This window comes from Tachyglossus aculeatus, chromosome 14 (genome assembly GCF_015852505.1).
Source record: "Tachyglossus aculeatus isolate mTacAcu1 chromosome 14, mTacAcu1.pri, whole genome shotgun sequence".
Lineage (NCBI taxonomy): Eukaryota > Metazoa > Chordata > Mammalia > Monotremata > Tachyglossidae > Tachyglossus > Tachyglossus aculeatus.
The window spans coordinates 44,241,655-44,267,173 of NC_052079.1; the positions used below are offsets into that span (position 1 = coordinate 44,241,655).

The window sequence follows — 25,519 nt, forward strand, 5'->3', positions numbered from 1 at the left end:
TTCTCCAAAGACTTCAGAGTTGGCCTTTGGGTCAGGGATGGCACTGGTGGTTCTGAGACTGCAACTATGAATGAATATTTTTCAATGAATGCTTTCAATCGATTGTAGTTATTAAGTGCTTACTATGTGCTAGGCACTGTACTAAGCATATTTGGGATATATAAAAGCTAATCAGGTTGGACACGGACCATGCCCCACATGGGGCTCACAGTCTTAATTCCGTTTTAAATATGCCCCCTTGGAGGGGACAGCTCTGATGATCTCTCCAATTCCAGGTCCAGGAATATGAGTCTTTCTTACAGTTGTGAGGCCCAGGACATTGGGCTCTAAATTATTTAACAATGGGATAGTCACTGGGCTAAATTCCTCTATAACAACAAATCATTTTTGGTTCCTGGATGAATAAATCAAATTTTCTGTGAGATAATATGATCCCATCACTTCCGTCTACCACTATTAAATATTTGGTGCCCAGTGTTTCAACTCATTTGATTGAAACTGACTTACTGATTGAAAATTATTCAAAAGGTGAAGGCCCTGTTATTCATAATTCTCTTTCGGTAGGAAATTCATTTAAGAATTAGATAAAGCAAATTTAAAGATGCTGGTCACTACTCAATAGAATTTTAAAAGAAGATTTCTAGTTACTGTACATCTGTGAACCTTATATCTCCATATTTTCTCTCTTGGTTTTATCAAATGAGAGCTGGCCTACTCACTTAAAGTTATTGGGAGAACAGCCTAGAAGAAAAATTGTGGAGGTGGAGGGAAATAACCCAAATGTACATGGCTGCCCCAAATCCCAACTGTAAATTAGTTATTTATGGTAGAATTACTGGAAACATTGAAGGTAACCAAACCCATTTCTCTCCCTCAGGCACCCTAACAATGCACTTAGATGAGTCATCTGTAAATTTTCCCATTATTAGCACCATTTAAGGCAATTCCCAAGTTAAGAATTAAAGTAGAAAGAAATGGCAGGACAATAATTGTATCCCATTTATTTCCAGCTAACATATTGCTCTGAAACCAAGTCCTAAAGGGTCTAAATCTGCAAACTGTCAACTTTGAGTGAATTTTAAATACATTTCGTGTTCTGCTGCTGGCCCAACGGAAAATGCACTGCTCTGGGAATCTGGAGACCCAGAGTCTCGTCCTAGTTCTTCCTGTAATTGGCTAATGTGAGGGAGCACTGCAACGGATTACGCTTCTTCCTGCCAACTGCTCGTTGCACCCTATGCCTCGGCAGGAATGAGGCTGGCAAGAGACTGCAGAATGCAGGTGGCACTACACCAGCCACTAGCACTATAATCAACTCCTCTGAACGATCTTTTGGTTCTGAAGTTTCAGAACAGAGGCTCATCACTCATTTCCAATAGGAGATACCACAGGTCAGCTAATCAATCAACTGAATTTAATGAGCCCTAACTGTGTTTACAGCACTCTATCCCAAGTACATGGGAGAGTACAAAAGACTTTCTACACAATCCCTGCCCACATGGAGTTTTTTGTCTAATGGGAGAGACAGGCACTAAAATAAAGTACAGAAAGGTGAAGCAACAGAGCATAAGGATCTGGGTGGTGAGCGTATCAAAGTGCTTAAAGGGTAAGGACTCAAATGCATAGTTGACTAAGAAGGGAGAGAGAACAGGGTGCAGAGATGAGAGGTTAGTTAAGGAAGGAATTGGCTCAATAAATACAGTTGAATGAATCAATCAAAATAAATATCATATAGTGCCTTAATTTAATAACTGTTGGCTTTATCTTGATTTTTATTGATCTAATATTTTGAGTGAGAAAATTAAAATTCTGTAAAGCATTTTTAATCCACTAACCTTCTTAATAGATAACAAGTACTAATGAGTCATAGCTTGGAATTCAGCTTCATCGGGACTGTTTCTGAACATTTTTATAGTAAAATAATTCCAGAATCAAATGATGGAAAAGAGTCAATTTAACTATGGAAAGCAATATCAAACCGGCTTAGAAACTTGTTAATAAAGGATGCTAAAAATGCATCCAAATGGTTTTCTTCACAATACCAGAGTCCAATTCTGTAACAAGAACTGTATTACATTGATTACGGCATTTTGATTAAATTTAATCAAATTTGATTAAATGATAAATTTAATCAAATATCCCTTATTGAGATATTGTTCTGGAATTGAGATAATGATGGCATTTATTAAGTGCTTACTATATGCTAAGCACTGTTCTAAGCGCTGGACCTCAATTTAAGATAATCCTCTTAAACAGAACTCTCAGAACGGAAAAGCTTATTATTAGAGAAGCAGCGTGGCTCAGTGAAAAGAGCATGGGCTTTGGAGTCAGAGGTCATGGGGTCAAACCCCGGCTCCACCAATTGTCAGTTGTGTGACTCTGGGCAAGTCATTTAACTTCTCTGTGCTTCGGTTACCGCATCTGTAAAATGGGGATTAAGACTGTGAGCCCCCTGAGGGACAACCTGATCACCTTGTAACCTCCCCAGCCCTTAGAACAGTGCTTTGCACATAGTAAGCGCTTAATAATTGCCATCATCATCATCATCATTCCTCCATTGACTTTTCTTCAACACTCCCAAGTGCCTGTCTATGGTGACAAGGACTAGCTTCCTAGAATTTCAAGCCCAAGATTATTACTTTCATATGATTTTGACCTTCAGCCCAATTCCCTGACTGCCAAAATTTACCTCAGTATTAGGTTAGGCCTTTGGGGAGGATCATTCACATTTTCACACAGCTAGGGGGATCAGTCTTTTCTTGCTCTACCATCACCACTCTAATACATGTGGACTGCTGTAATCAATCAATCAATCAATCCAGGTTTAGTCATGGAAGGCCTCTTGGAGAAGATGTGATTTTTATAAGGCTTTGAAGGTGGGGAGAATGGTGATCTGTCATATATCAAGGGGGAGGAAGTTTCAGGACACAAGGAGGATGTGGGCAAGGGGTCGTGGGCAAGATAGATGTGACAGGTAAAATGAGTAGGTTGGCGTTAGAGATGCAAACTGAACATGCTGAGTTGTATTAGGAAATCAACGTGGTAAGACATGTGGGGGCAAGGTGATTGAGTGCTTAAAAGCCAATGGTAAGGCATTTCTGTTTGATGCCGAGGGGGATGGGTTCTCTAGTGAGGGTGCTCTGCACACAGTAAGCGCTCAATAAATACGACTGATTGATTGACTTGACAGCTGAAATCTGTCTAAATCTGTCTGAAAGTCTATCAATGGTAAAATGCATGGATATATAAGTTGTATGGTCACTTTGACTTACTGCGGCATCCAAGGCCTTTACTGAACGGTCTAAAGCTACTCCAGGCACCTTGTTGCCTGGACTCAGAAAATTGCTACTCAATAGAAAATACATCGTAAATATAAAATTATCCATTTTGCCAGTTTTTAATGGGGAATTTTTTTTTATTCTGATTTCTTTCTCTAACCAGCCCACACAAAATCTAGAGCAAATGCTTAAATTGACCACAAACAATGCACAGATTTAAAAACCTACAAAATCTTTGTATCACAGAAGAGGGCCTGTGTTCATCTTATTTTAACAGGTACTCAAAATTTGATTTTGTACTACTTATTTTTGGTCTCTGGCAACAGAAACATAATTACCATTTATTTAGATTCCTTATGTATTGATTTTAAAAGTTTTTCTTCAGTTTTCAGTTACTAATTTTTAATGAATTTGAATGACATATAATGAAATGTACAGCACTTTCAATAACCTACAGAGGTTTTTAATAACTAAAATTGATTTTGCGTTCTCTCGTGAGGACTTGACAGCTGAAATCTAAACCAAAATTGCTTTGCAGAAATTTTATATCTCTTTTGCCTAAACATTATGCCCTTAAGACTCTTCTTACGTGTCTTTTTCTATTATATTTAATCCCTTAAAGCTCCAATTTTTCTTCCCCCCAAACATCAAGGTTTTGTGCCTGTAAATAGGAGACAACTATTTTCAGTTACTGCACCTAATCCTCTATTAACATCACGGTTGGAAGGACATGACTGTTAGATCACTATTAACATTTTTCCTAAGAAAAAAACTCAGCATGAAGCCTCAATTTTTAGGAGGTATAATAACTGCATTTCTCAAAAGTAACTAGGTGGATTCTGAAAAGGGAAACAGCGTGGCCTAGTGGAAAGTGCTTGGCTTGGGGGTCAGAAGACAGGGGTTCTAATCTTGACTCCCCTATTTGTCTGCTACGTGACTTTGGGCAAGTCATTTAACTTGCTTGTACTTCAATTTCCTCATCTATAAAATGGGGATTAAATTCATTCATTCATTCAATCGTATTTATTGAGCACTTACTGTGTGCAGAGCACTGTACTAAGCGCTTGGGAAGTACAAATCGTCAATATACAGAGACGGTACTACTCCCTCCTAACTAGTCTTGAGCCCCTTGTGGGACAGGAACTGTGTCCAACCTAATTATCTCGTATCTACTCCAGAGTTTAGTGCAGTGCATGACACATAGTAAGCACTTACAAAGTACCATAATTATCATTATTATTAGAAAAAATACTGTTTAATGCACCCTTGCACATAATTTTTTTAAATGAATAGTTTCACATAAATTCTTTTTGGCTCCCCAAAGCTCCCCGGCTCTACCAATCTACCAAACTTCTCCAGCCATTCCCACCTTCTTCTACAACTCCCCAAATCCAGAGGCATGCAAAATCCAAATTCTCATGAAAAATTTAGAAGGGAACAGAAAGGTAAAGAAGAGTTAATCCCATTACTAATTAAAATGATAAGGCTCAACCACGTAATCCCATCCCAAACAAGATTTTTCACCTGTTGTACATCCCTACCTGTCCCCTTTTGGTGGGATTTTACCGAGGTCAGAAGGAGTGAGGGGACCGATATGGAATGGCTGAGGAGGTCCTGAGTTGTCCCGAGACTTGTGAATTCTAGCTGGGGCCACCTAATTATTAAGCATTGGCTACTTTATATCTTGTCTGTCCGTAGTTCAACCAGAACCAGCTGCTTAGGCTGCTGAGAAGTTCCACTGGCCATTGGGAAATAGAAGCAGCATGGAGTAGTGGATAGAGCATAAGCCTGGGAATCAGAACGGGGAATGAGACTGCGAGCCCCATGTGGCTCACAGATTTGCTTGTATCTACCCCAGCACTTAGTACAGTGCCTCACATATAGTAAGCACTGAATACTACAATTATTATTACCAGATTTCCATAGAAACTCCCTCTCTTTTCAATCATTATTATGATTACTGTATTTGTTCAGCACTTACTATGATACAAGTTAATCAGGCCAAACACAGTCCCAGTTTAAGTAGGAGGGAGAAGAGGCACTGAATTCTCAGTTTACAGATGAGGAAACTGAGGCATAGAGAACTTGTGACTTGTCCCAAGTCACACAGCAGTCACCTGGCAGAACTGGGATTAGGACTCCCAGGCCCAGCTTCTCTTCACAAGGCTACAGATCTCCTTTTTCTGAGAAAGCACTTTCCCCAGTCCCCTATCTCACCTGCCCCGACTACTCAATAACAAGTCCTTCTCTTTCAACATTTAATTTGTGCCTACCATCTAGACTGTAAACTTGTTATGGGCAGGAAATGTGTCTATCAACTCTGTTACACTGTACTCTCCCAAGTGCTTAGTACAGTACTCTGCACACAGTAAGCGCTCAATAAATATGATTGATAGTTAAAAACCAAAATTTTCCTCTTCTCACAGATATAAAACAAAAAGCGAAGGTAAGAGGCATGTGCTATTTTCCCAAGTTTGGTTAAATTCAGGGCCCTGCAAGGCTTTAAGAAGTACAGTAATATTTTGCACCATATTTCTGGGCTCTTTCCCATGAACCATCCAAGTACATTCCCAGAGCACGCTGGAGGAATTCCAATATGAAAGCTCTCAGAGCTCATGTGGGACTTTCAGAGCAGCTAATTATGTCTAAGAGCTTAATAAGTGGCTGCACACTAAGATTCAAAGGACAAATGGAAAATGGTCCAAAATATGAAGCATTTCAGTATGAAAACTTTGTTAACCAAGAACCAATATTCAGCACTTGATTCTTGATTTTAAAATTATCTGTATACAATAAATATCCTTCAGAGCATGGGATTTGGGGAATAAGAACCTTGCCCATGTCACAGAGCAATCACATGAAAACACTCTATTAGGAGTGTGATGAGGAAATGAAATAGCCCCTTGGAAACTTACTGCACTGCCAAGAACCATGTTAGTACAATTTTGTACATCCTGAGCAGCCAAAACTGTTTTTGTGAGGTTTGCATAGACTAAAAAACCCTTTTAAGTGCAATTTAGGCTGCCTGAGGTGACAGTAAAAGGGCACCGCTGAGCAGCTTTTCCAAAGGAAAGCAGGTGTGAACAGGCTGAATCTAAAGTGCTAAGGCCCTTTCAGGGATCACAATTAGGTTTTCCAGTCAGAGTAAGGGGCTTCTACTCTTCTATATGTTCATGAATATCTTGCAGTCAGGTTTCCTATACCCCAGAGGTTGCCTTATTGAAGAACCTCACATTAAGGAACACTTGTATTTTAGTACTGATATCTTTTTGCTCCCATGCATATGTAAAGAAACATTTCTTCCAACACTGCACTCTCTTCACACAAATGTGCATTGTGGAAGAGCATTCCCTAATCTTACTTCTTGTTCCATCCAAAATGCTTAGCAAAACATGTTAAAGGGATAACCAACACACCAATACCTAGAGGGATCACAGGTTTTACTCAACTTACTTTTCTGAATGAAACATCTGTCATTACAATTCCAGAGAGGTGGCTCGTAATTTATTCTTTTTATGCTATAGACTCAACTGACCTCTACCGATTCTATGAGTTATCAAAATTCATTTTTCTCACAGGTGTTATAAACATGAATTCCTCAAATTAAGTTTTCTAGTAACAAAATCAGGAAATACTTAGGGATGTAAACTGAGTCCTTAGAGCAGAACATTGATCTTTCAAAACACTATCCACTGGTAATGGAGAATAGTCAGTAGGCTACTGCATCAGCTTAGATTTGGATGAGTTGGGAGGATACGAGAGGACGAGGTAGTGAATGGTAGGGTGCTGGAGTGGGAAGAGTAGGGAGACTGGTGGGAAAAGCCACTTACCGTCCCCACTTCTATGACTCAGCCTAACTTGCCATGAATGGTCGTTGCCAGGTTTCCCCTACTGCCCGCAAATTATGCCTTTCCACTGACCACAGGTTTTTTGGAACCATATCTATTATATGCAACTTTCATATTAAAGTCAAGAAAAGTTAACAGAAACCTAGAAGTAAAAATAACTCTCAAAGAATGAATTTTGCAATTTCAAATTGGTTATCCAAAGATTTGATACCAATGATACTAAAATTCAAAAAAAATTTTATTGATTCTTACCATTAATAACTGGAGTGTAGACAACAATACCCACCAAATTAGGGTCAGATACAGTTGTATCCAGAATAAGGCCGCCAATGCTGAAATATATAAGAAAGCAATAAGATTTATTCAGCATGAGAAAAATAGGTGCATTAATTTTGAGCTTCTGCCTATGTTCCAATCAGAAAACCTTTCACTCCCCCCCTCCCCCCGCAGACTGAAAGCTCATTGTGGGTAGGGAATGTGTCTGTTTATTATTGTACTGTAATCTCCCAAGTGCTTAGTTGTGTGCTCTGCACACAGCAAGCACTCAAAAAAATACAATTGAATGAATACTGTTAGGGGGACATGAAAAAATTTAAGTAAAACCAACTCAATAGTCAAAGTAAAATTCAGAGGAAACGATAGCATAGCCCACATAAAACCTCAGGATATGGGAAATACATATCTAAACACTTAATGGTCAGTAAAACCATGAGGAGAGTTCAACTATTTTAAAAAAAGAGAGAAGTCATGAGCAAATTTCCACAGTTCAATGCTGGAAAGCCAAAAACCCTCAATGGAAGGTGGAGTAGAAAAAGTTCTTAAAGTCATCATTTTTATGTTATTCAGTCAATCATTCAATCATATTTATTGAGTGCTTACTATGTGCAGAGTACTTCATGAAGTGCTTGGGAGAGTACAACAGAATTAACAGATACGGACCCTGCCCAAGATGAGCTATTCTCCTGTGCTTTTTAATCATATCCAATATTCTTGACCCCAAAATTTTAGAGGGCCACACTGACTCCATTTTCAAGGGAGAAGAAATCCAAAGACAAATCAGATGTTACCAAAGAATTAGGCTACTGTTTAATGCCCTGAATAGGAGTCAGAAGATCAGCCCTCTCTTCACAGTATTTACATAAATTATTTCATCTTTCAATGACAATCAATGGTTTTATTTAGCACTTTCTTTGTGCCCAGTACTGTACTAGGCACTTGGGAGATTACAATATGATAGAGTTGGTAGACATATTCCCTGCCCACAGAGAGCTTTTTTTAATTGTCTACTTTTGTTTTTGTTACTGTATCTACGCTCTCACCCTTTTATCCATTGCACTTTTGCCATTAGTATCTACTAATCTCCTCCTTTAGCTGTAAGCTCCTGGAGGGCACGCCTGGGTCTTCTACCTCTGTTGTATGCTCCCATGGGTCTAGAACAATGCTCTGCACTCAGTAGGTGTTCAATAAATACTAAGGATATTCACAGGCATTCTTGCTTGGGTAGGTGATTTAACCCTTAGGAAAGTCATCAATTTTTGCCAAGGAAACCAATAATCTGTATTCTGATTTTTGTAAAATAAAAATGCCTAGTCACCTCAGCTACTCTGTTAATGTCCAAGGCTGATCAGACAGTTTGTAGTTTAACTGACCCCTTGACTTTTTCCTTTTCTTTTTGCCTCTTGCTGCCCACATTTTACTCATGTCCCCCCGATCCTCATCACCTTTACCAGAGTAAGGGAAAAGAGAGCTGTAACTCAAGCCATCAGATTTGCTACTCATAAACAAGTCTAGTAAAGCTCTGGTACAGAAGTTGAAACTCATGGTAATATTATTACCATTACTAAAGGTTTTCAATTTTCCAGGCTTTTCCAACTCCCACTATCTTAAGCAAATGAGAGTAGGTCTCATATAATTACCCAAGCACAAGAAAAAAGAAAACTTCATTGTTAAGAACAAAGAAAATAATACTAACCTGCTTATAACCATAGCCGTTATGACAGGCTCCCATCCTGAATGGAGTACAATCCTTGTAGCTGGATGCTTGGCAGCTATTACTATCCATATAGGAGTTAAAGCCAAGAAAAAGGCACCAACTAAAGGAGATATATAGTGATATTTCTCTAAAAAAAAATAAATGAAGCATTAATTGTAATTTTCCAATTCAAAAATGTTTTTCCAAATTTTACCATAGATTTTATGACGCAGCTGAAATCTTCCCAACAAAACTTGAGACTGCTTTTATTTCAGGAATTAAAAGCTGGGCATACTAGATAAACATTTAATAATATGTCACACAACTTGAAACAATTGGAGTGCTGAGCACGTCTTCCTCAAACTTGAAGATTTCACTAAATAAACCATAAAGCTTCATGCAATGCATTTAAATCACACTTCTCTCATACTTGGAATTAAATAAGCTACTCCTGAGCAAAGCACTGAAAATTCTACCTGCATTTTTAATTTAAATAGCTCAAATTTGGGAGCTATTTTGAATAATTTAAATTTATATTCTAATGGCAACGAAACTATGTTTCTTGTAATTTTTCATCAGCATTACATCCCAATTTATAGAAAGCATGTAAAGGACAGTATATCTCTAAAAGTAGAATGCCAGGCTTCAGATTTCTGATATGGAATCAATCCTTGGAGAATCAGATATTAGTTCTTCCTCTGTAAACATCATCTTTCAATTACTGAAAAAATTACCTAATTAAGAATAAATTATTGACTCAATTCTCCTTGATTATTTTATAATTTGTTGCTTTTGTAGATAGTGTCATACCTATGGTTTGGCGAATGCACATTCAAAATAATCTTAAACAGTACAAATTTAAAACTCTGAAAAAGTAAAATGTCAAACCTCTTATGAACATGGAAGTAACAAGATGCCATTCCCAAAGTTTCTTGCATTGGAGGATAACAAGAAATAAACCAAATTTATCCAGTTATTTTACTAGATGGAGGAACTATAGAATAGGAAAGTGTAATCTAATCAAAGTCACAAAGTTAATGGAAAATTATGAATTGAAACTTTTCCAAAGAGTAGAAAATTTGGTGAATGTCCAACTGACTGCTTCTTGGGTGAATCTGAATGGCAAATGTTACCATCTGAAGACAGTCTGTCCGTATTTGATTGCCATGTCTCCCTCAGCTGCCTAATCGGATCTTCAAAGTCCCATCCTTCTGCTAGGCATTATCTATTCATTTTGTTTTTCCATAGTTTAGGAGTGACTGTGTTTTCTCATTAAAATTAGTCTCCTTTTTATTGCTCCACTTAACTGAATTTTCCAGACATTTTTAATATAGTAGACATACTGTATTTTATCTGTCGAATGGATTTCCAAGTCTCATTTTTCCAAATCATTAGCTGAGGATCAACACCATTCCTAATTAGAAAGAAATCCCAACTCCCGAAACAATTAAACTTTCCAACTCCAATTATACAGAACAAGGGAAGCATTAAACCACCCTAAGAAGGTAGAACAGCCAAAACGAAAGCAAGAATAAAAGCCTCGTCTAAGTCATATTAAGTCAATATTTTATATTCAGCCTGGAATGCTACAGTAAACCATTTTTATTAAATATAAAAAAGAAACAGCTTGAAAATTAAAGAAAACTTACAAAGAACCTAGAGGTTTTAACATTTTTATGGGAGACCCATTGGGAGCGCCCAATAATAATAATAATGTTGGTATTTGTTAAGTACTTATTATGTGCAAAGCACTGTTCTATGCGCTGGGGGGATACAGGGTGATTAGGTTGTCCCACGTGGGGCTCACAGTCTTAATCCCGTTTTACAGATGAGGTAATGGAGGCACAGAGAAGTTAAGTGACTTGCCCAAAGTCACACAGCAGGCAAGTGGCAGCGGAATTAGAACCCATGACCCCAACTCCCAAGCCTGTACTTGTTCCACTGAGCCAGGCTGCTTCTCAAGAAAACCCAAGAAAACAAGGATCTCCATTGTTGATATCGACTTCAGTGCTGTAACTGAGTGTTTACAAAGTAAACTAACCATGGCAGACTAACCAATGTGCACAAGAGTGCTTCGGACCAAACTGAAAATTTTTAGGTTAATTTTGGTGTTCCATCTTCCACAGTTCAGTAAAACCTAGACTCACTACAGATGCCACATCTGGTAGCTTGAGACTGTAAACTCTTTGTTTGCTTTACCAACTCTGTTCGATTGCAGCCCCTAAGTGGCAGCGTGGCTCAGTGGAAAGAGCATGGGCTTAGTCAGAGGTTGTGGGTTCTAATCCCAGCTTCACCATTTATCAGCTGTGTGACTCTGGGCAAGTCACAACTTCTCTGTGCCTCAGTTACCTCATCTGTAAAATGGGGATTAGGACTGTGAGCCCCAGATGAGACAGCTTGATTACCTTGTAACTACTTCAGCGCTTAGAACAGTGCTTGGCACGTAGTAAGCACTTAGCAAATACCATCATTATTAGTATAGTGCTTTGCACATGGTAAGTGCTCAATAAATACCACTGATTGCTTGATCTTGAGCAGTTCCATCAGCACCATTTATGTGCCACATTTAGGATCAAATAGAAAGAGAGGACAATCTTATCAACCATTCAATCAGCCGCACTTACTGAGTGCTTAATGTGTGCAGAGCACTGTACTAAGCGCTTGGGAGAGTACAATATAACAGAGTTAGTAGACATATTCCCTGCCCATAACGAGCTTACAGTCCAGAGGATAACATACCAGATGATTCTACAACACATTCAAAACAGCAGCATTAGAGAACTGCTTGCTGCACAGTAACTGCTGGAGGGTACATAAAGAAGGGTACAAGGATATCTAAACAACTGCTGTACTGTAGGTTGAAGGTGGGGTGGGAGGTGAAGGGAGAACCATAAATCAAGAGGACTGCAAAAGACTACCAGGCATATGTTTGGATTCCTGGAAAAACACAACGGCAGGCTGACTGGATGGGTTTGGGCAATTAGAGTAGTGATGACTCCCTTAAAGCAAAGATTTCAAGAAGGTTGTGATCCCATGTAGCAAAACTGAAGATGACCCCAAGCACTACAATTAACATATCTGACAGCATAGCAAGGAACAACCTTTGCAGGTATAATAATTATGGTATTTGTTAAGCGCTCACTCTGGGTCAGGCACTGCACTAAGAGCTGGGGTAGATACAAGCAAATCTGGTTGGACACAGTCCCTGTCCCACATAGGGATCACAGTCTTAAATGCCAATTTCACAGACGAGGTAACTCAGGCACAGAGAACTGAAGTGACTTGCCCAAGGTCAAACAGCAGACAAATGGCGGAGCCGGGATTAGAACCCATGACCTTCTGACTCCCAGGCCCATTGTCAAACATGAATTGATCTTTTCTGCCATACTGAAACATGCAAAAAAAAAAAAAATCTAACTGCATTAATGTCATCTTTGCACCCAAATGACAAAAAGTAGGGAAGTGGATATCCAGGAGGAAAATCACTCCCTCTTTCCAGTGAAGCATCTTTTCTAAAATACTGCAAAACAATGAAAGAAGATGCTTAAAGAAACACTAAGGGTGTTAGTGTGAGTTAGGAAATATGCTGGGACAAAAAATTAATCCACCACCAATTTAATCCTCTCTCAACTGGAACAGTCAAACAGAGGACAGGGAAAGGAAGATTACCCAGGGGATTAAGGAATGGAAGCTAAATTTCCAGGAGCCAGTGCTACAGAACTTGCTGAGAGACATAGGTTGACAATATGGCAAGAAGCACTTTGTCCTAGAAGCAACCAGGACTATGTAATAATAATAATGATGGTACAGTGCTTTGCACATAGTAAGCGCTTAATAAATGCCATTATTATTATTATTATTATTTGTTAAGTGCTTACTATGGGCGAAGCACTGTTCTAAGTGCTGGGGGGGCTACAAGATGATCAGGTTGTCCCACATGGGGCTCACAGTCTTAATCCCCATTTTACAGATGAGGTAACTGAGGCTCAGAGAAGTTAAGCGACTTGCCCAAAGTCACAGCTGATAAATGGTGAAGCTGGGGTTAGAACCCATGACCTCTGACTCCCAAGCCCGGGCTCTTTCCACTGAGCCATGCTGCTTGCTCACATTGTCAACAAACATGAGCTTGTTATTAGCAGTGCCTGATACCGTTTCTTGGTGTTTCAGAAGCCTCTACTTGAGGACAGCCTTTGCCTCCACCTGTGCCATTAATATTATATCATGAATGGTCCAAATATCAATGAAACCAATCAATGCTGTGAGAAAAACACACCAAAGCTCCGGCATAAACAAGACAGAGCTTTAAAGATTTCTCTGTTCGATGAAAGGACCCCAATTAAAGGCCTACTCACTTGACCAGAAATGGCTGTACCACCAAATGCCAACTTGGGGAGGAGGGAGATTCTTACAATCAATACAGTCCCCTGACTTAAGAAAAAGTTAAATTGTGTCCCACCAAGATTTAAGGGCAGAAGGACATACTATAACAATCTCTTTCACAGAAGCAGCATGACTTAGTGGATAGAGCACGGACCTGGGAATCAGAAGGGCCTGGGTTCTAAGCCCGGTTCCACCCCTGCCTGCTCTGTGACCTTGGGCAAGTCACTTGACTTCTCTGTGACTCAGTTAAGTAATCAGTAAAATGGGGATTAAGAGTGTGAGCCCCCTGTAAGCCCCCTGCTTAGTGTGAAAACAGTGCTTGGCAAACAGTAAGCATTTAACAAGTACAATAATAATAATTATCTCAACCGAGTAAAATTCCACAATGAGGAACCAAGACTAACCCGAGGTCCATGGTAGCCCCAGTCAAGGCAGGGTTTGGGCCAAAATTAGCTTATCTTCTGCTCAGATAACTATGCTTCAAGGGAATGTATGTCAGTCCACATTACAGACCTCAATGCACTGAAAATACAACTGTCCAAACAATGATTGGTGAAAAAGAAATGAGAAGTGGACCACAACAGCTCAAAAAGGAGTAATCCGTAAATGAAACATGCTGAAATATGAAATCTCTATGTATAGGTATATGTATATTTAATTATATATTAAGTCCCTATTATATATTATACAAAATAGATATATTATATATAATAGATAATTATATATTATATATAATTATATTATGTATATCATAGATAATAGATAATAGATATATTTTTTATATATTATATATATATTAAGTCTCTATTACTAAACAGTCAAGACATTTGAAGGTCTTGTCAAGCTATGAAGGAACAATCTTAATGCTCTCCAAGGCACAGTGATTCCCAAACTGTATTTTCCTCATGCCACATAAAGTCCTCAATATTTCAGACTGTCCTATAAATACTAAGCAGCCGTGCATATCTGCAGAAGACTGAAGTACGCTGAGGCTGATTATCATCGCTCACAAAATTTCAGTGAAACCCTATTTTAGCTTAACTCTCCAGAACAATACTGAAGAATGAGAACTGCAACAAGAATACCTCAACTATCACGTCTTTGTAAGAAAGAAAAATAAAAACTTGATAAACTTGAAAACAAATCAATAATGCACTTTTCAAGGGTAATGAAATCCGGTACCTCAAACAAAGGGAAAGATCCTTTATATATGCTGAAAGTTGAAGTCAGTACAATAAGAATAGCAAAAAGCAACTAATCTACTACCATTTACTTCAGGGCATTCACTGCTTTAAAAACTATAATACGTAAGAATACTCATATTCTTAGATCTGTTTATACCTCAACATCCTGTATCTCACAAGAAATACAGATAGGGCACAAGAAATACAAGAAATATGGCTAGGGCACATTGCATCCCATGGCTAAGAGGAAAGAGCATGGGCTTTGGAGTCAGAGGTCATGGGTTCAAATCCCGACTCAGCCAATTGTCAGCTGTGTGACTTTGGGCAAGTCACTTCGCTTCTCGGTGCCTCAGTTACCTCATCTGTCAAATGGGGATTAAGACTGTGAACCCCCCGTGGGACATCCCGATCACCTTGTAACCTCCCCAGCGCTTAGAACAGTGCTTTGCACATAGTAAGCACTTAATAAATACCATCATTATTATTATTATTCCTTTGGCTTCATAAGCTAACAGTTCAAAATAGAGATTCATTCATTTATTCACTCATTCAACCGTATTAAGCGCTTACTGTATGCAGAGCACTTTACTAAGTGCTTGGGAAAATACAATACAACAACGAAGAGTGACAATCCCTGCACACAACTAGTTCATAGTCTAGAAGGGGGAGACACACTTCAATAATACTGATGTCCATAAGAGTTAAGCATTAGCACGCAACTCAGAACTAATGGGTGGGGGGGGGGGGGGGGGGCGCGGAGGGAGAGAGAAAATGGATGGGGAGAGAAAATGGAGGGGGAGAGAAAATGGAGGGGGAGAGAAAATGGAGGGGGGAGAAAATGGAGGGGGGAAGAGAATGGAGGGAGGGAGAAAATGGAGGGAGGGAGAAATGGAGGAGGGAGAAAATGGAGGGAGGGAGAAATGGAGGAGGGAGAAAATGGATGGGGGAGAAAATGGAGGGGGGAGAAAATGGAGGGGGGAGAAAATGGAGGGGGGGAGAAAATGGAGGGGGGAGAAAATGGAGGGGGGAGAGAAAATGGAGGGGGGAGAAGGTGAAGGGGGAAGAGAATGGAGGGAGAAAATGGAGTGGGGAGAAAATGGAGGGAGGGGAGAAAATGGAGGGAGGGAGAAAATGGAGTAGGGAAAAATGGCGGGGAGAAAATGGAGGAGAAAATGGAGGGAGGGAGAGAATGGAGGGAGGGAGAAAATGGAGGGGGGAAGAAAATCGAGGGGGGAAGAAAATGGAGGGAGGGAAGAAAATGGAGGGAGGGAAGAAAATGGAGGAGGAGAAAATAGAGGGGGGAAGAAAATGGAGGGAAGGAGAAAATGAAGGGAGGGAGAAAATGGAGGGGGGAAGAAAATGGAGGGAGGGAAGAAAATGGAGTGGGGGGCGAAAGAGGGGAGAAAATGGAGGGAGGGAGAGAAAATGGAGGGGGAGGGAAAATAGATGGGGGAGAAAATGGAGGGGGGAAAAATGGAGGGGGGAAGAAAATGGAGGGGAAGAGAAAATGGGGGAGGAGAAGAAAATGAAATATATGCACTTCTCATTTCCTCAAGCTTACATCAATCATACTGGGACTATTATAATAATGCTCTCTCTTTCACTCCAAAAGCCCACAGTAAGCACTTAAGAAACATTATTGATTAATGATTGTAACACTGATCCTCTATAATTGGGTAGCCTTCCTATTTAAAAAACCCTGAAAAGGCGAATTTACAATTTCCTGTCAAATGGCTCTAGCCTACACTGCCCGTGGGGCAAGATCCTATTGAAGAAGAAATTTATTTTATTATGAGAAAGGTTACCTTGGCCCTTTCTTAGCAGTCATCATAGATACAACAAAAGAAACTTGGGCCAAAGAATGAGTGAGAAACATGCAAGTGCAACAGTATTATTGAGCCACTTGCAATTCGAAGTTTGGTGCTCTGAGTTCCAGCTTAATACATGACCTCTGTAGTTCGTGAGAAAAGCCATCAACAAAGGCTCTTCGCTTCTTTCTTGGAAGATGTTAGCATTTTTAACTTTTAAATCTGAACCTGCTGCATTCCTTTTAAAAGCTGATTTCTCTATATAGTAACTTTACTCTGAGAATTTCTCAAAGTATTTTCGCTGTGACTCCGTCAGAATATGAAATATACCTTACACTTGCAGCACAATGCTATGAGGCCCTCTAGTGTTAAAAAAAGTGATGATCTTCAAAGTATGCACCCATATAACACACTCCTAAATTCTAAATTTAAATGCTAGATCACTAAAACTTCAAGCTAACCCATTTAAGAACCAGTGAAGTTGGTTCACTTCTCTTCAATTCACTTCTTCGCTTCACTTCTCCATGCCTCAGTTACTTCGTCTGTAAAATGGGGACTGAGACAGTGTGCCCCACCTGGGACAAGGACAGTGTTCAAAACATTCTGCTTGTATCCACCCCAACCTTTATACAGTGCCTGGCACATAATAAGCGCTTAATAGCATAATTATTATTAATCATTATTATTATACTGGTACAAATATTAGGGAAAGTTAAAGAATCAACTGTGTAGAAGAATTACTGTGGGCTGGAAGGATTTTGTAGTTGAGGGAAGGCATACTGCCTGCTAGCTATTTTCACCATAACATCACTACTTAATTGCTCTCATATATTTTCTCCTAACAACTGGAAAATGCATTATTAGTACTACTGATGATGATGATAACAACCATGATAATAATAAACAGCTATTAAGATTATTTGGCAACTGTGTTATCCAAAGTGTTAGGAGAACAGTCACCTCCCTCCTTGCTCAGACCAAGTTGTCTAGCTCCCCTAGCACTCGTATTTTGAATTTAAAATTTTTCAAGTACTAATGAAACAGTTTTGGCTTTTATCTTCTTATTTCAGTCTCTTCTTTATTTGCCTCCTAGACTGTTATGAGAATGTATTTGCTATGCTCACACAATCACAGCTACTTTCACTGACTGCCAAGGAGTTCTTGTTGGTAAAAATCTCTTTAGGAATAATAATAATAATAATGGCATTTATTAAGCGCTTACTATGTGCAAAGCACTGTTCTAAGCGCTGGGGAGATTACAAGGTGATCAGGTTGTCCCACATGGGGCTTACAGTCTTCATCCCCATTTTGCAGATGAGGTAACTGAGGCACAGAGAAGTGAAGTGACTTGCCCAAAGTCACACAGCAGACAATTGGTGGAGCCGGAATTCAAACCCATGACCTCTGACTCCAAAGCCCTGGCTCTTTCCACTGAACCATGCTGCTTCCCATAACAGCTGCTTCCATAGCTTAGTAGACAGTCCTCAGTGCGTAATTCATTTGTCAACATTCTATTTTGGCTAATGTTCACTCTATGGATAGCTTGAAGGAATCTCAAGTTGAACCTAACTGAACTTTTCCCAATAACCCGAGCAATTAAAATCATTATCCCTAACAGATTCAGGCTTTTACTTTCTGTTCACAGATGAATAACCCTGTTAAGTTAATGCTCAAAAAAAGGACTTTGGACTCTTCTTTTCAGAGCGTGCAGTGAATTTGCACATGATTCATCGACATGTCAATACATACTTTTTTCTGGTTTTGCTTCTGTAGTAGTCGTATTTTGACCTCAACTGCTGTGTATTTTTTAGGAAGGAAAATACATTTTAATCATTATTACCAACAACTAATTTTACCGAGGCCCACTGGATACACGGTATTATCACAGCAACGATTGATCAGTGGTATTTATTGAGTGTGTACTATGTGCAGAGCACTGTACTATTTCAAAGGGACCATTAAGAGCACATTAAGTTGCAAATATACTTACCAATGCAATCATAAAGACCCTGACTTATCCAAGCCAATATGGCAAGAGTGATAAGGTCACCAAAACTAGCCGCAATAGGTGTGGCAACATTGTCAGGATTTATCCCCGTCTTCTTTGAACCAACTATGACACCAACCATAATTATTCCTGAAAGAAAGAAGGTTCATTATTTTTGCAAGGTGCTTTCTGTTGAAAATACAGCCATAAAACATCTAAGAATAAACATGAAATCTGGGCATTATTTATTGGGTCTGATTAGTCACCTTGATAAGTGACTAGAGTAAGCCAGAAATCTTCTACAGGATTCCAAGGTGAAAATGCCACTTATTTATGATTCTTTGTTTGCTTCAAATATGAGTCATAAGCTTAACGAAAGTTGCTTTCTGCATATGAATAAAGAGACTTGAATTCACAGAGCTATTGAAGGTAAACTTAAAATTGAAAATGCAGATTCATGCATTCATGTACTTCATATAGGAAGATGCTTAAAAAGTTCCAATTTTCATAAAAAAAATACCAGTGAAAAGATATGGGCACCAGAAAAACTGTGAGAAACAGTTTTGTTTATATAATACTGCTCAGGGGTTGGCAGAGAGATAGTCCCCTCCCTCCTCTCCCCCTCCCCTCCTCCTTTCCCTCCCCACAACACCTGTATATATGTTTGTACAGATTTATTACTATTTATTTTACTTGTACATATTTACTATTCTATTTATTTTATTTTGTTAATATTTTTTGTTGTCTGTCTCCCCCTTCCAGACTGTGAGCCCACTGTTGGGTAGGGACCGTCTCTATATGTTGCCAACTTGTACTTCCCAAGCGCTTAGTACAGTGCTCAGCACACAGTAAGTGCTCAATAAATACAATTGAATGAATGAATAGAAGAGACTGAGGCACAGCTGAGTAGGTTAGCATTAGAGGTACAAAATGAGAGTGCCGAGTTGTAATAGGAAATCGGAAAGGTAAGACAGGAGAGGACAAGGTGGTTAAGTGCTTTAAAAGCCAACGGTAATGAGTTTTTGTTTGATGTGGAAGTGGATGGGCAACCACTGGAGGTTCTTAAGCAGTGGGGAAATATGGACTGATTTTTTTCTAGAAAAATGGTCAGGGAAGCAGAGTGAAGTATGGACTGGACTGCGGAGAAACAGAAGGTAGGGAGGCCAGTGAGGAAGCTGATGCTGCAGTCAAGGTGGGATAGGATAAGTATTTGGATCAACACAGTAGCAGTTTGGATGGAGAGGAAAGGGTGGACTTTAGTAATATTGTGAAGGTAAAACTAACAGGATTTGGTGATTGATTGAATATATGAGTTGAACAAGAGATGAGTTGAGGATAATGCCAAGATTATGGACTTGCAAGCCTATGATAGTGGTGCTGCCTACAGTGACGGGAAAGTCATGGAGGGGACAGGGTAACTGATAAGCATAAAAAGTGACTACAAAAAAATCACCCCAATTTCAGTAGATTCGTCATGGTCCTGAGCTTTCCACAGCCTGAGACAAGTTAGGTTGGAAAGAAGTAACATATTAGCCTTGGCACAGATATACTACAAACTTTTTTTGTGAAATATGAAACCAACTTCTCATATTCTTACCACATGAAAATGTTTCTGGAACACTGCAAAATTCCTGGAACCCTGGTTGGCTGTAATTCAGATAAAGTAGGCCAGTAAATGTCCTGGGTGCTTTCCCAAAAGTGTTGTTTCTCAATTCATTTAACATATTGGAACAAACATTCTGGGAAATCTGCCTAGGTTATTTTGTGTGTGTGTGTGTGTGTGCGCGTGCGTGTGTGCGTGTGTGTGTGTGTGTGTGTGTGTGTGTGTGTGTGTGTGTGTGTGCACGTGTTTGAAATACATGTCATTACCAGGATACTTAGAGCCAGTTTTTAACCTCCCATTTGAAGCGGGGAGTTACACCTTTATGGATGCATAAATAAAATTACAATCCAAAAATACAGAGAAACAAACTACTAAGGATTAAAAAAAGAAAGTAGACATTTACAAATGTGTTTCTCACCCTGTAAAAGGGATGCAATGAAGGCAGTCGCTACACTGCTAGAACACAAAAGTATTGAGTGATCAAGCCGATATTTTCCCTCTGGAATCCAGCCCAGTATGACTGCTGCCACGGCTGCTAGAAAACCAACTACAGTTGCCTGAACCTAAAAGAGAAAACAAGAATTCATTTAGGGCCAGTTTTTTAAAAATTTCAGGAATAAGAATATATATTTGAATTTTCCATTCAATTTTACACTTAGATGATAAAGATGTCTCAGGAATCGAAAGAGAACAACAGTATACAAAGAGCAAATGAACCATGACATTTTTCGGCAGCAGCTAAGCTTTGGTTTAAAACGGATGTAGATACTGACAAATCCAGTTTATTAAGGATTCACCTACTGACAATTTTATCAGACTCCCTATACAAATTCTAGCTCAGCTTCATGCTCTGTTATTACCCTTGGACCATGCCTTGTCCAAGTGGACCATGTGTGGCTTAGTGGATAGTGTCAGAGGGGCCTGGGTTCTAATTCTGGCTCTGCCACCTGTCTGCTGCGTGACCTTGGGTAAGTTACTTCATTTCTCTGTGCCTCAGTTACCTCATCTGTAAAATGGGGATTAAGACAGTGAGCCTCATGTGGGATAGGGACTATGTCCAACCCGATTTGCTTGTATCCACCCCAGCACTTCGTATAGTGCCTGGCACATAGTAAGAGTTCAACAAATACCATAAATATTTATTGTTATTTTTATTATTATTCTGCCTGGTTTGCATTGCTCATGTAATGAGCAGTGGGAGCACATTCACAGTCTATTTCTACTAATGCAACAAAGAGAACTGGAAGGCAAGAAGGGGATTAGGGAGCCATCTTCACTGTTGGCAGCCCTTGGGGAAGTTGGGTGATTGACTTGGATAAAACAAGCTGGGAATGAAAGTGGCAAGAAAAGCGTCAAAGGGGCATGGGGACCGACTATCGACTCCCTCAAGGCACTGGTGACACAAGTAGAAGCTCCCCCCTAGTAAGGGGGAGAGACTCCATAGACAACCAGGAGGGTCAGGAAAAGAATCTGTAGATCAGAGGGTCCCTTGAAATTTGGGAAAATGGAAAAGGGAAGGAGGAAAATGGTGGCTTGCCTCAAGGAAAGTAATACAGTGAGAGGGAGGCAGAGAGGGATACGAGTACAAGGCTGGGGCTGGCGGGGTAAGGAATGGGAGAAAGAAGTTAGAAAGAAAAAAAGAGATGGGAAGGAACTGGTCAGGGTGGGAAAAACTGAAAGTCCTCTTAAATTCCTTAACAATCAAGAAGCGGTGCTTGTGCACTTTCTGGGTGGAGAGCCCTGTACTAAGAGCCTGGGAAAGTGCAAAAGAGTTGGTAGACATGATCCCCGCCCATGAGGAGCTTACAGTCTATTGGGGGAGACAGACATCAAAATAAATTACAGATAAGGGAAGTGGCAGAGTGTAAGGATAAATACATAAGTTCCGTGGAGCTGAAGATGCGATGAACATCAAGTGTTGAAGGGATAACAGATCCCAAGGGGGCAAGGGCAGATAAAAGAAAGGGCTTAGTTATGAAAGGCCCCTTGAAGAAGATGTGATTGTAGAAGGGCTTTGAAGGTGGGGAGCATGGTGGTCTGTTGGATAGGCAGAGTGAGGGAGTTCCAGACTAGAAGGAGGACATGGGCAAGGGGTTGGCAGTGAGACAAATGAAACTGTGGTACAGTGAGGTTGGCACTATAAGAGTGAAGTGTGCGTGCTGGGTCATAGTACATCAGTGAGGAAAGGTAGGAAGGAGAGAACCGATTATGTGCCTTAAATACACTGGTCAGGAGTTTCTGTTTGATGTGGAGGTGGATGAAAACTATTAGAGCTTTTTGGGGAGTAGGAAGATAGAGACTGAACTTTTTTTAACAGAAAAATGATCTGAGCAGAAGGGAAAAGACAGGAGGTAGGGAAGTCAGTGAAGAGGCTGATGGAATAGTCAATCAATCAATCATATTTACTGACCACTTACAATCAATCATATTTACTGACCACTTACTGTGTGCAGAGCACTGTATTAAATGTTTGGGAGAATACTATGTAACAGAGTTGGTAGACGTGTTCCCTGCCCACAACTAGCTCACAGTCTAGAGGGGTTAAACAGACATTAATAAAAAAAAATTACAGATTTGTATATAAGTGCTGTGGGGCTAAGGGAGGGGTGGAAAAAAGTGCAAGGGTGACACAAAAAGGAGCAGGAGAAGTCTTAGGGAAGGCCTTTTGGAGATGTGCCTTCAATAAAACTTTGAGGGTTGGGTAATTGTCTGTCAGCTATTCAAGCGCTTAGTACAGTGTTCTGCACACAATAAACGCTCAATAAATACGATTGAATGAATGATGGTAGGATGTTCCAGGCCAGCGGCAGGACGTGGGCAAGTTGTTGGTGGCAAGATAAACAAGATCAAGGTGCAGTGAGTAGGTTGGCAATAGAGGAGCAAAGTGTAAGGGCTGGATTGTAGTAGGAGAGCAGCAAGGTGAGGTAAGAGGGGGCAAGGTGATGAGTGCTTTAAAGCTGACAGTATGCAGTTTCTGTTTAATGAGGAGGTGGATGGGCAACCACTGGAGGTTTTTGAAGAGTGGGGAAACATGGACTAAATGATTTTGTAGAAAAAAGATCCAGCTTGGATGAAGAGGAAAGGGAGGATTTTAGAGATACTGTGAAGGTAAAATGACAGAATTTCATGACGGATTGAATGTGAGAGATAAACCGAGGACAACGCTAGGGATATGGGCTTGTGAGGTTAGTGGTATTATCTACAGTGATAGGAAAGTCAGCAGGAGACCAAGCTTTGGGTGGACAAGTTGGACAAGAAGCATGTCCATCTTGACATATTTCATGTGGTTATTCATAGGCAGTGCTGAAAGTGAAAGAAAGAATTCTAACCAGAACATCAGCAACCCCCAATGCCTACACAGACCCCACTGTAAACACAGTCTGGTGGGGATACGAAGGGAAGAAGGGAATGGGGACAACCACTCTATCCTATGGTTGTGGACGCTACCGCAGAACTATAAATGAATCTGAACATCAATTATATGTGCGTTGTGAAGCATTACACTCACCTGCTTTAAGGCCAAGTTGCCAATGATTAAGTTCCATTTTTCAATGGGGGAATCCATCTTCCCAACATTTACCTAAAAATAAAAATAAATTCATTTTTTAACTGCAGTAGTCTGATTTGAAATCTTAAGGAAATATTGAAGTGACAGTACAGGTCATTATCATTATACCTTTTGCTAAAAAAAAAAAAGCAGTTGGAACCAATGTGATATACGGAGGGAAAAGGTAGCAGGCTGGAAGTGGTGACAAAAATTGGGAGAGAGAACTCTGCCTTGACTACTTAGCAGTCCAAAGCACAGGTAGCACCCTTTCTAGACTGGATATGGACTCTCGGCTCACAGCGCTGTCTTCAAAAGGGCACCGGAAGAGCCACTGAGGGAGGGCAGATGGGTCCTCAACGAAGGCTTATAATAATAATAATAATAATGGCATATATTAAGCGCTTACTATGTGGAAAGCACTGTTCTAAGAGCTGGGGAGGTTACAAGGTGATCAGGTTGTCCCATGGGGGGTTCACAGTCTTCATCCCCATTTTACAGATGAGGTAACTGAGGCCCCAAAGAAGTGACTTGCCCAAAGTCACACAGCTGACAATTGGTGGAGCTGGGATTTGAGCCCATGACCTCTGACCCCAAAGCCCAGGCTCTTTCCCCTGAGCCACGCTGCTTCTCTAAAAATTATACATTATAAACCATTTTATTTATATTACTGTCTCCCCCTCTAAATTACAAGTTCACTGTGCACAGGGAACAAGTCTGCTGTACTGTATTCTCTCAAACGCTTAGTTGGTGCCCTGCTCATAGTAAGTACTCAAAAAATACCATTGTTTGCCTGACTCCTGAATTCAAACGTAAGCTCTGTCAGCAGGAATCCTAGAAATAAATCTAATATTTTCATACCCTAAACACTTTGCAATAGTTATTTGAAACCTTCACCTTTAAAACTGCTTCTAAATGTCAGAAGCACCTACTCCACTGTGTTAGGAAGAGGCTAAATTCTTGAGGGCAGGAAGTGCGTCTGTTACTATTATTGCAGCAAGTGTGCTCAGAAGGCATTTAATGATGTTGATAATGATGAAAAATGCTCAAGTGAAAAGAACATGATTTAAAAGATTTATTAAACTTCCTCAAACACTTTAGGAAACACTAACATGAGTATTTGTACTTCCTAAGGGTTTTCTGCTGTAAATTTATTTTTGTGTAATTCAGGAATGCAACTTGGTATAGCATTGCTATAGAACTCCATGTTTTCCACGATTGTTTCTCTTAAGGTACATTCCCTCTTGAAAAAAAAAAACCTTTAATTATAGCATCATGGAGTAGAGCAACTGTTTTAAGCAATTCCAAAGGTTAGCCAACTAGCTAATTTATGTTTTGCAATGTAACTAGAACTTTTAGTTAAACTGTTCAGACCATTAGTGCTGACATATTTTTGCTATCCCAAAATGCTGAAGACAACGAAAGAAAGGTTCCACTCCTTTTGGGAATTGTGGGTTTTTTTTCTTTAAAATCAATGAGAATTTTGTCATATGAATATATTAAATCCTTCTAATGGAGAGTTCCAGGCCAAATTGTGAATACCAATAATTTTCATTACAAAGAACTCCTTTCAACAGCATCTTTGATCTTCAATTCAACATTAGTACAGTTTTTCTTTTTTCATCCCAATAATCATCTTTAGGGAGCTAGGAAAAATAAGTTTGTAAAATTAAGGCCTGAGGAATTCATGAAAGTAGAGAACATAAAACAATGGCCCTGTGATAGAATTAGCACTTTCAATATTTCATCCAATTTGCCCAAGGGGAATCAGTCATTTATCTTTAAGGCCTGATATTCTGCAAAGTTTAAGATAAAAATATTATAGAAAAGCAAACACTGATTAATCCAAATGTTCTTTACTCTGTTCTCTTACTGATGACAAAGACTATTACCTTTTACCTACGAAGAATGTGTT

General features: G+C 39.7%; 1 protein-coding gene across 3 annotated transcripts in view; it reads right to left on the bottom strand.

Annotated features, from left to right (window-relative positions):
• SLC41A2 (solute carrier family 41 member 2) overlaps positions 1-25,519 on the bottom strand; it is a 77,061-nt gene that overhangs the window by 19,197 nt on the left and 32,345 nt on the right. For all 3 annotated transcript variants that reach the window (XM_038756211.1, XM_038756209.1, XM_038756210.1), the window contains 5 exons: positions 23,569-23,640; positions 20,479-20,623; positions 18,461-18,607; positions 9,099-9,246; positions 7,379-7,458 (listed from right to left, as the gene is read on the bottom strand). In XM_038756211.1, coding sequence (XP_038612139.1) covers positions 7,379-7,458; positions 9,099-9,246; positions 18,461-18,607; positions 20,479-20,623; positions 23,569-23,640 — 592 coding nt within the window. The remainder of the gene's footprint in view (positions 1-7,378; positions 7,459-9,098; positions 9,247-18,460; positions 18,608-20,478; positions 20,624-23,568; positions 23,641-25,519) is intronic.